This window comes from Buteo buteo, chromosome 32 (genome assembly GCF_964188355.1).
Source record: "Buteo buteo chromosome 32, bButBut1.hap1.1, whole genome shotgun sequence".
NCBI lineage: Eukaryota > Metazoa > Chordata > Aves > Accipitriformes > Accipitridae > Buteo > Buteo buteo.
Genome location: NC_134202.1, coordinates 145055 through 156132, shown reverse-complemented (window position 1 = coordinate 156132; position 11078 = coordinate 145055). Strand labels below are relative to the sequence as shown.

General features: G+C 71.3%; 2 protein-coding genes across 2 annotated transcripts; one reads left to right on the top strand and one right to left on the bottom strand.

Moving 5' to 3' along the window:
• On the top strand, nucleotides 1–5212 carry SPHK2 (sphingosine kinase 2). The gene is made up of 5 exons (XM_075019174.1): nucleotides 1–376; nucleotides 1527–1670; nucleotides 1904–1998; nucleotides 2100–2215; nucleotides 3301–5212. The coding sequence occupies exons 2-5, from the start codon at nucleotides 1628–1630 to the stop codon at nucleotides 4565–4567; spliced, it is 1521 nt and encodes a 506-aa protein (XP_074875275.1). The 5' UTR covers nucleotides 1–376; nucleotides 1527–1627; the 3' UTR covers nucleotides 4568–5212.
• A 673-nt stretch (nucleotides 5213–5885) lies between these two features.
• DBP (D-box binding PAR bZIP transcription factor) lies at nucleotides 5886–10513 on the bottom strand. Its single transcript, XM_075019261.1, has 3 exons — nucleotides 9858–10513; nucleotides 8849–9036; nucleotides 5886–7475 (listed from the first exon to the last, which is right to left on the bottom strand). Exons 1-3 carry the CDS (start codon nucleotides 10024–10026, stop codon nucleotides 7260–7262), a joined length of 573 nt encoding a protein of 190 aa, XP_074875362.1. The 5' UTR covers nucleotides 10027–10513; the 3' UTR covers nucleotides 5886–7259.
• Nucleotides 10514–11078: the final 565 nt, after the last annotated feature.

Sequence of the window (11078 nt, the reverse complement as noted above, 5' to 3'; positions counted from 1 at the left end):
AGGAGCCGTTGCTGGAGGGGGGATTTCGGGGGTCCCCCAGGCGCGGGGGGGGGACCCCGTTTCCATCTCTGGCCTGACCCGACGGAGCTGCAGATCCTGGGGGGGCCCCCGGGGGGGGCGGGGGTGCTTCGCCTGGCCGACGTGGTGGGCTGCCACACGCTTCGCGCCCCCTCCCTCCCCGCCGCCGCCTTCTTCGCCGTCTACGCTTACCCCCCCCGTTGCCGGGGGGTCCCGGGGGGGCCCCGCCGCCGTCGCCGAGCCCCCACTTTCCGGGTGGACGCGGCCCCCGACTACGAAGGGAACCGGGCGACGGCCGAGCGCTGGGCCCGAGCCATCCGCTGCCTCGTCCGGGGGCTCCCCCTGCCCCCCCAGGCCGGTAAGGGGGGGGCACGGGGGGGGGGGGCCGGGGATGGGGAAATTTGGGGGGGACCTGGGTTGTTAGAGGGACGGGGGACCCAGGTGTTGGGATCCCATAGGAATGGTGGGGGAAGGGGGCAGGTTTCTAGAGCCCCCCCCCAAGAATGGGGAAGGGGCCCCCAGGTGTCGGGGACCCCCCCAGGTGTCGGGGACCCCCCAAGGCTGGAGGGGAGATCCAGGAATTTGGGGGACCCCGTGTGCCACAGGGAGGGGGGGGACGACCCAGGCGTTCGGGCCCCATAGAAATGGGGGGGGGACCCCCAGGGTTGGGGGAGCGGACCCACTGGGGTGCCCCCCACCCCCCCCAGAGGGGACACCCCCCCCCCCAGCACCCGCCGGGGCCGGTTCTGGCAGGTGGAACGAGTCCGGCCCGAAAGCCGGGGCCTGCGGGCGCGGGGCTGGCGCCGCCCGGACGCCTGGGTCCCCTCGGGGAGGGGCGGGGGGGTGCCACGCCTGGACGCCTGGGTCCTCTCGTGGGTTTTTGGGGTGGGGACCCAGTGTCTGAGCCCCCCCGCCCTGGAGGGGACCCAGGGATCTAGGGATTTGGGGGGGGGGGGGTGTCTCCAGATGGGGACCCAGGTGTCTGGGGGGGGGACGACTCTGGGATGGGAACCCAGAGATTTGGGGGGGGTCTCTGGGATAGGGGGGGGTCTCCAGACCAGGACCCAGGTGTCCAGGGGGGCCTCTGGGATGGGGATCCAGGGATTTGGGGGGGAGCTTTGGGATGGGGGGGTCTCCAGGCGAGGACCAAGGTGGCCAGGGGTCCCTCCAGCGTGACCAGCCAGGTGTCTGGGGGGGGGTCTCTGGGATGGGGGGGGGATTTCCAGACCAGGACCCAGGTGTCCGGGGGGGCCTCTGGGGTGATGACCCAGGTGTCTGGGGGTTCTCTGGGATGGGGATCCAGGGATTTGGGATGGGGGGGGGTCTCCAGACAGGGACCAAGGTGTCTGAGGGTCCCTCCAGCGTGACCAGCCGGGAGTCTGGGGGGTTCTCTGGGACGAGGACCCAGGGATTTGGGGGGGGTCTCTGGGATGGGGGTGTCTCTGGGATGGGGGGGTGTCTCCAGACAGGGACCCAGGTGTCTGGGGGGGGGGGTCTCCATCCTGCAGAAATCCCGCCGGAGCCACGTCGGCGGCGGCTGCTGCTACTGCTGAACCCCTTCGGGGGCCGGGGCCAGGCCCTGAGCTGGTGCCAAACCCACGTCCTGCCCATGATCACCGAGGCCGACATCAGCTTCAACCTCATCCAGACCGGTGGGGGGGGGGGGGGGGGCCGGGGGGGGGGCAGGACAGGGGCTGGGGGGGAGGCAGACACCAGCTACAGGGACTTGGTGGGGGGACAAAATGGGCTGGGGGGTGCCCTGGGGAGATGGGCTGGGGGTTTTGGGAGGCTCAGGGGGTTGTGAGGGGGATTGGGGGTCCCTGGGGGGGGGGGTTGGGGGTCCCTGGGGGCCACGGCTAACGTGTGTCCGTGTCCCCCCCCCCAGAACGGGCGAACCACGCGCGAGAGCTGGTGACGGGGATCAGCCTGGACGAGTGGGACGGGATCGTCACCGTCTCGGGGGACGGGCTCCTCTATGAGGTAACGACCCCCCCCCCCCGACCCAGAAATCCGGGACCCTTCAACCGGGGGACCCAGGGGTGAGGGGGGGGGACACGCAGACACACTTCTGGCCCCCACAGGTGGTGAACGGGCTGATGGACCGGCCGGACTGGGCTGCGGCGCTGAGGATGCCCCTGGGAATCCTGCCCTGCGGCTCCGGCAACGCCCTGGCCGCCGCCATCAACTTCCACGCCGGGTACGGGGACACGGAGACGACACGGGGACGTGGGGGGGGCACGTGGGGACGGGGACGCCGGAGGGGATGTGGGGACACGAAGGGGACGGGGGTATACGGGGACGTCCACGTCGTCGTGCCTGACGCGTGTCCGTGGCGTGTTCCCGCGTGTGGCGCGTCCCCGCGCTGTGCCGTGCTCTCGCGCCGTGTCCCCTGTGTGCGACGCGTCCCTGCGTTGCATCCTTGTGCGTCACGCGTGTCCGTGCCGTGTCCCCACGTGTGCCAATCCCTGTGCCGTGTCTTCGTGCCGCATCCCCCACGCGTGCCGCATCCCCGCGCCGCGTCCCTGTGCGTCACATCCCTGTGCCGTGTCCCCACGTGTGACGCATCCCTGTGCTGTGTCCCCACGCGTGACGCGTCCCTGCGCTACATCCCTGTGCGTTGCATGTCTGTGGCGTGTTCCTGCATGTGCCACATCCCTGTGTCCCCGTGTGCGATGCGTCCCCGTGCTGTGTCCTTGCGCATCACACGTGTCTGTGCCGTGTCTCGTGTCCCTATGCGTGACATGCCCCTGTGCCACGTCCCCATGTGTGACACATCCTCCTGCCGTGCCCCTGTGCCATCTCCATGCAGCATCCCTGTGCCGTGTCCCCACGTGTGACGTGTCCCCGTGCCATGTCCTCATGTGCGACGAGTCCCTGTGCCGTGTCCCTGTGCCATCTGTGTGCAGCATCCCTGTGCCGTGTCCCCATGTGTGACGTGTCCCCGTGCTGTGTCCCCACGTGTGACGTGTCCCCCTGCCGTGTCCCCATGTGCGACAAGTCCCCGTGCCATGTCCCTGTGCCATCTCCGTGCAGCATCCCTGTGCCATGTCCCCATGTGCGACGTGTCCCCGTGCCGTGTCCTCGTGTGTGACGCGTCCCCGTGCCGTGTCCTTGTGCATCACGCGTCCCCGTGCCGTGTCCCGCGTCCCCGTGCCGTGTCCTTGTGCATCACGCGTCCCCGTGCCGTGTCCCGCGTCCCCGTGCCGTGTCCTTGTGCATCACGCGTCCCCGTGCCGTGTCCCCACGCCTGACCCGTCCCCGTGTCCCGTCCCCCCTCCCTAGGCTGGCCCCGGCGCTGGGTCTCTCCCTGCTGCAGAACTGCACCGTGCTGCTGTGCCGGGGGACGCCGTCCCCCCTGGACCTGGTTTCGGTGACGACGGCCTCGGGCGCCCGCGTCTTCTCCTTCCTGAGCGTGGCCTGGGGTTTGGTGGCCGACGTGGACATCGAGAGCGAGCGGCTGCGACGCCTGGGGCCGGCGCGTTTCGCCCTGGGCACGGCCGCTCGCCTGCTGGCCCTCCACACCTACCGCGGCCGCCTCTCCTACCTGCCCGCCGTCCCCCGCAGTGCCACCGCCGACGCCGCCGGTGCCGCCGGTGCCGCCGCCGCGTCCCCCCTTCCCCGAGCTCTCTCCGATTTGGGGCTCTGCGCGGGGACGGCCAGCGGCCCCGGTACCCCCGAGGGGGACGGCGGGGATTGGGGGGACGCCCCTGGGCTCGGCGACAACCCCGGGTCGAAAGGTGCCGCGGTCGGAGACGTGCTGGTGCGGGGGGACGCCCCGATGATTCTGGGGGACGGCCCGGGACGTGGGGCCACCGCGGTGGACGATGGCACCCCGAGCGATGGGGCCACCTCGAAAGATGGGGACACCGCAGTGCCGGGGGACGCCCCGAGAAATGGGGACACCCCGAGAGATGGGGACACCCCCAACCCTGGAGACCCCCCAAGGCACAGGGACACCCCCAGCCCTGGGGACACCCCGAGAGACGGGGACACCCCCAGCCCCGGGGACCCCCCGAGTGATGGGGCCACCGAGGTCCACGGCGTCACCTCAAGGCATGAGGACGCCCCCAGCCCGGCGTCCCCCCCAAAAGACGCGTCCCCCCCGTCCCCCTCCTCCCCTCCCGGCGGCCCAGTGGACGATTTACTGGTGCCGCTGGGCCAACCGGTGCCCCCCAGTTGGGTGACGCTGGAGGGGGACTTCGTCCTGGTCCTGGCCATCTACCAGTCGCATTTGGGGGCCGAACTGGTGGCGGCCCCCCGAGCCCGGCCGGACGACGGCCTCATCCATCTCTGCTACGTGCGGGCTGGGGTCTCGCGGGGGGCTCTGCTGCGGGCGCTGCTGGCCATGACGCGGGGTGGCGGCGGTGGGGGGGGGGCGGACGCCGCCGCCGGACCCCCCTTGTCCCGCGTCCCGGCTCGAGCTTTTCGCCTGGAGCCCCTGACCCCCCGGGGGGTGCTGACGGTGGACGGGGAGCGGGTCGAGTACGGACCCCTCCAGGGGCAGATCCACCGCGGGCTGGCTCGGCTCCTGACCCCCGCTGCGCCCTGAGGGGGGGACCCCCGGGGGGGCACCCCGAGGAATTGGGGACCTGAGAGACCCCCGGGGGGTCGGGGGTGACCGAGGGGGTCGCGGGGACCTAAGGGCTTGGGGGGACCCCAAGGGGCTGGGGCGGGTGGGGGGGGACGCAGGTGGTTGGGTGGGTGACCCCCAAGGGGTCGGGGGGGTCCCCAAGGGGTCGGGGTGACCCCCAAGGGTTTGGGGGGTCCCCAAGGGGTCGGGGAAACCCAGGTGGTTGGGGGGACCCCCAAGTGTTTTGGGGGGACCTAGGTGGTTGGGGGGGGCCCAAGGGGTTGGGGGGGACCCCAAGGGTGGTTGGGATGTCCCCCAAGGGGTCAGGGGGACCCCAAGGCTTTAGGGGGGCTCCAGGTGGTTGGGAGGGACGCAGCCATGGGGGGGGGGGAATCCAGGTGTCCGGGTGGTCCCTGCACTGACCCCCAGGACACCCCCCCCCCAGAGCTGCCCCCATCCCCCAGCAAAGGGTGACCCCAAACTGGACGGGACCCAGGTGTCCAGGTCCTGTGTCGTCCCCCCCCCCCCCAAATTCATGCCTGGATGCCTGTGGGTCCCCTGGGGGGGGGTCCTGCTGCACCCCACGCCCCCCCCCCCATGACCTATGCAATAAAGCCCGAGCGTGGAGTGAGCTCAGTGCTTGGGGGGCTTGTGGTGCTGGGGGGGGGGGGGTTACGAGTGGGGGGGGGGGCTGACACACGTGTGTGATGGGCTCTGCACCATCCCCCCCCCCCCCCCATTTTGGCCTCCTAGGACCCCCCCCCCCATCCCAGTGCCCCCAGTTTGGCCTCCCAGTTCAGGCTGCGACCAGCAGCAGGATCAGGGGTTTATTCTGTACAAAAGTCCCCCCCCCCCAGCCCTGGCCGGGACCCCCCCCCCCCTTGGGGGGGTCACAACCCCCAAAACCCACGTGCGGAGGGGGGTGGGGGAAGGGCAGTAAAGTGGTCAAAGTGCAGGGGGGGGGTTTGGGGGTGGGGGGGACCTGGACGCCTGGGTCCCCCCCCCAGGGGTGGGTTGTATCTTTTTTTGGGGGGGGGGTGACGTGCTGGCTTCTGTCCCAGGCTGGGAAGGGACCCAGGCGTGTCCCCCCCCCATCCCATCCCCTCCCAGTGACGCTACTGGCCTTAACTGGAAATGGGTCACTGCGAGGAAGGTGAGGGGGGGGCTGTGAGGGAACCCAGGCATCTGGGGGCTGCCCCCCCCCCCCAAAAAAAAGAGGACGCAGGGGGCCGGGAGCCCCCGCAGGGTCTTTCGACCCTGCGGGGGCTCCCGGCCCCCTGCGTCCTCTTTTGGGGAGGGGGGTGGTCTTGGGGGGGGTGCAGTGCTTGGGGGAGGGGGCACCCGAATACCTGGGCCCCCCCATGTTGTGCTTTAAACCAGCCCTGGGGCTGGGGAATAAATATTTACAAGGGGGGGGGGGGGCGCAGGGAGAGACCCCCATGGAGGGGGGGACCCAGGTGTCCAACTTTTTTGGGGGAAAAGGGGGGGGAAGAGTCCGGCCTGGGGGACCCCCACCCCATTCCCGGGGACTTGAGCCCCCCCCCCCGGGACTGGGTCAGTTCTGGATCCAGATCCCGGTTCCGGGTTGGGGCTGGAGATGGATTCTGGCCAGAGCCGGTGCCGGATCCCGGTGCTGTGTCTTGTTGCTGGATCCTGGCGCCAGATCCCATGGCCAGATCTTGGAACTGGATCCTGGTGCCGGATCCCAGGGCAAGATCCTGGTGCCGGATCCTGGTGCCGGATCCCAGGGCAAGATCCTGGTGCCGGATCCTGGTGCCGGATCCCAGGGCAAGATCCTGGTGCTGGATTCTGGTGCCAGGTCCCAGGGCAGGATCCTGGTGCTGGATTCTGGTGCAGGATCCTGGTGCCAGATCCCGTGGCCAGATCTTGTTGCCGGATCCCATGGCAAGATCCCGGTGCTGGATCCCAGTGCTAGATCCTGGTGCCAGATTCTGGTGCCAGATCCCGTGGCCAGATCTTGGTGCTGGATCCCAGTGCTGGATCCCAGGGCGAGCTCCTGGTGCCAGATTCTGGTGCCAGATCCCGGTGCCGGATCCCGTGGCCAGATCTCGTTGCTGGATCCCGTTGCCGGATTCCAGCCCCATCTCCAGGCTTGGTCCTGAACCCTGGATCCCGGCTCCCGGCCACTTCTCCCACTCGGCATCCGGCTCCGGCCGCATGGGTGGGTCGATGCCGGACCGTGCCGTGCTGGGGGAATCCCTATAGGGCACCGTGCCACGCCGGACCGTACCGGGGATCCCTACAGGGAGCTGTGCCGCACCGTGCCAGGATCCCTACAGGGCACCATGCTGGATTGTGCCGTGCCATGCCGGAGTCCGACCGAGCACCGCGCCGTGCCGGGATCCCTACAGGGCACCGTGCCGGACCGTGCCGTGCCACGCCAGAGTCCGACCGAGCACTGCGTTGTGCCAGACCGTGCCGGGATCCCTACAGGGCACCGTGCCGGACCGTGCCGTGCCACGCCGGACTCCGACCGAGCACCGTGTCGTGCCGGACCGTGCCGCACCGTGCCGGGATCCCTACAGGGCACCGTGCTGGATCGTGCCGCGCCACGCCGGACTCCGACCGAGCACCGCGTCGCGCCGGACCGTGCCGAGGTCCTTCGGGGTGCCGCGTCGGATCACGCCGGGCCGTGGCCGTACCGGGAATCCTACAGGGCGCCGTGCCGGGCCTCGTAACGCGCCAGGAGAGCGCGGAAGCGGGCGAGCTCCCGGCGGGCGGCCGCCACCTCTTGCCGCAGCGCCGCGTTCTCCCGCTCCAGGAAGGCGGCGCGCACCGAGATCTGGTTCTCCTTCAGCCGCCGCGCGTCCCGCGAGCGCTTGGCCGCCGCGTTGTTCTTGCTGCGCCGGCTCCAGTACTTCTCGTCCTGGGGGGAGAAGGGGGACGATGGGGACCCCCCCCCATTGGGCATGGGGGTCCCTCAGCCACTTGGGGACCCCCCCACCCAGAACTTGGGTCTTCTGTGGACACCTGGGACCCCCCCCCAATGCCTGGGACCCCCTGATTCCTGGTCCCCCCTCGGACATGGGGGTCCCTCAGCCACTTGGGGACCCCCCCACCCCAGAACCTGGGTCTTCTGTGGACACCTGGGACCCCCCCCCAATGCCGGAGTCCCCCTCATTGTGGTCCCCCCCGGACGTGGGGGTCCCTTAGCCACTTGGGGACCCCCCCCCTAATAAACTGGGTCTTCTGTGGATGCCTGGGACCCCCCCCCCAATGCCTGGTCCCCCCTCATTCCTGGTGCCCCCCAGACATGGAGGTCCCTTACCCACTTGGGGACCCCCCCCAAGAATCTGGGTCTTCTGTGGACGCCTGGGACCCCCCCCCAATGCCAGAGTCCCCCTCATTGTGGTCCCCCCTGGACGTGGGGGTCCCTTAGCCACTTGGGGACCCCCCCCTAATAAACTGGGTCTTCTGTGGATGCCTGGGACCCCCCCCCCCCAATGCCTGGTCCCCCCTCATTCCTGGTCTCCCCCAGACATGGGGGTCCCTTACCCACTTGGGGACCCCCCCCAAGAATCTGGGTCTTCTGTGGATGCCTGGGACCCCCCCCCAATGCCTGGGACCCCCCCCAATGCCTGGGACCCCCTGATTCCTGGTCCCCCCCCAGACATGGGGGTCCCTCAGCCACCTGGGACCCCCCCCCCAAGAATCTGGGTCTTCTGTGGACAACTGGGACCCCCCCCCAATGCCTGGGACCCCCTGATTCCTGGTCCCCCCCGGACATGGGGGTCCCTTAGCCACTTGGAGACCCCCCCCTAATAATCTGGGTCTTCTGTGAATGCCTGGAACTCCCCCCAATGTCTGGGACCCCCCCCAACGCCTGGGTCCCCCTGATTCCTGGTCCCCCCCCGGACATAGGGGTCCCTCAGCCACCTGGGCCCCCCCCCCCCAAAACCTGGGTCTTGTTTGACACCTGCCCCCCCAAACCTGGGTCCCCAATTGCCTGAGCCCCCCCCCCACCTGGGTCCCCCCCAGCTCCTGTCATGTTGCCCCCCCCAAACCCTGGGTCCCCCTTATTTCCCGCACCCCCCCCCCATGCCTGTGTCTTCCATGGACACCTTGGCCCCCCCCCCAACACCTGGGTCCCCCCAATTGCCTGTGCCCCCCCCGACACCTCATTTCCCCCCAAATTCCTGGGTCCCCCTTGCTCCTGTCACCCCCCCCTCCCCAAAACCTGGGTCCCCCTAATTCCTTGCCCCCCCCCCCCCACCACCGGGGGCCGTGTCCCCCCCCCACCTTCTGCTCCTCGGGCACGTGAACCTTCCGGGCTTTTCTGGCGATGGGCTGAGGCCGCAGCTCGTCCTGGGAGAAGCGGAGCCGCCGCGGGTCGAAGGGGCCCCCCCCGGGCCCCCCCAAGGCCTCCGCTTCCAGCAGCGGCTCCCCCGGCGCCGGGGGGGTGGGGGGACCCCGGGGGGGGCCGGGGGCTGCGGGTGGGAGGGTCAGAGAGGTCAGAGGCGTTACCCTGGGGGGGGGTAAATGGGGGGGGATGGGGTCCCGATCCGGCTGGGATGGGGCTGGGGGGTCCCCACCGCGCGGGGGAGGGACGAGGGGGGGGTCCTGTCGTGATAGGGGGTCCCTATCGCAATGGGGGGGGGTCCTTATCGCAATGCGGGGGGTCCCTATCGCAACGGGGGGGGCCCTATCGCAACGGGGGGGGTCCATGTCATGGTGTGGTTGGGCATTGGAGGTCCCTATTACGATGGGGGGGTCCCTATCGCAATGGGGGGGTCCCTCTCGCCACGGGGGGGGGGGTCCTTATCACAATGCGGGGGTCCCTATCGCAACGGGGGGGGGTCTCTATTGCAATGGGGGGTTCCCTATCGCAATGGGGGGGGATCCTTATCGCAATGGGGGGGTCCCTGTCGCCACGGGGTGGGGTCCGTGTCATGGTGTGGTTGGGCACTGGAGGTCCCCGTTGCGATGGGGGGGGGGGTATCGCGATGGGAGGGGCTGCGTTGGGGGGTCTCTGTCACGACATGGCACTGCACAGGGGGAGGCACACTCGTGTCCGTGTCTCATTCCCCCCCACCCGGGCCCCCCCCAGTGGGTTGGCGCACGGTGGGGCTGGGGACAACCCGGGTCGTGACCCTCCCCACGCGTGGGTCTCCCCCCAAAACAAGCTCGGGTCCCCCCCCGGCGTGTCCGTCCCCCCCCACCTCACTCTACCGGACACCTGGATGTGTTTCCCCCCCCCCCTCCACGCGTGGGGGGTGTCCCCGTCCCCCCCCCCCTCGGTGACACCCACCGGCCGGTCTCTCGTGGGCGGGGGGGGGCTCAGGGCTGGGGGGCAGCCCGTGCTCCCGCAGGAATTCATCCAGGTCCACGTACTCCAGCTCCGCCGCCGCCCCGGGACGTTCCCACGGCGGGGGGGGGGCGCCCACGAAGCCCCCGCGGCACCCGCCCGCCTCCTCCATCCTCCTGCCGCGCCCACGGACACGCGTCACCACGCGTGGGGGGGGGGACACGGGACACACACACCCCCCCCCACGGGGGCCGTTCTTCTCCCTTCCCCCCCCCCCCCGAGACGTTAATTCCCGGGGGGGGGTGGGTGGGCACGTGACCGGCCGCACGTGACGGCGGCACACGCGTGGGGGACACGGGACACGCGCGGGGGGGGGGGGGAGGAGGAGGAGGAGGGGCGGGCGCACGTGCGGCGCTCACGTGGGAGCTCCCGCCCCCACGTGCGCCCTCACCTCGGGCGACCCCGGGACGGTTCCCACGGGGGGGGGAGCGGAGAAATTCCCCCCCCAATCCCGGGAGCCCACGGACAACCCCGGGGCTGGGGAGGAGGGGGGGGCCCGATCCTGAGCCCCGTTCGTGCCCCCCGCTCATCCCCCCCCGGTCACAGCGCCGGGGGGTCGCGGATCTTCGTCCCCCCCCCCGGTTCCCGGTGTGCCCCCCCCGGGGTCCTGCTGTGTGTCGTCCCCCCCCCCACTCCCGGTTGCCCCCCGGGTCTCGCTGCCCCCCCCCGAGTGCCGGTTCCCCCCGCCCCCGGTCCTGCTGCCCCCCCCCCCCGTCCCGGTGGCCCCCCCCGGTCCTGGTACCCCCCCCCGGACCCGGTGCCCCCCCCATCCCGGTGCCCCCCCCCCGGTCCCGGTGCCGACCTGCCGCCCCGCGCCCCGCCGTGCCCTCGGCATGAGCCGCCCGCGGGGGCGCTGCGCCCCCCCCGCCCCGCTTGGGGGGCGGGGCCTCGCCGAGCCACGCCCCCAACCCCCGGCGCTGCGCCTATCGCCGCCTGCCTTGGGTGCGAGGCACGCCCCGCGCTCCGCCCACCAGGCCGCGGGGCGGGGCGAGGCCCCGCCCCCTCGGCGCACGTTGCGCTCCTCTCATTGGTCGCCTCCGCCTGATTCCCCCTCCGATCCACGCCCCTCCGCTGCAGGTGTCGCCCCGCCCCTCCCCGCAAAGGGCGGAGCTCCTCCCCCCTCTGCCAGACCCCGCCCTCCTGGCGCCAGCCGCGGCCAATAGG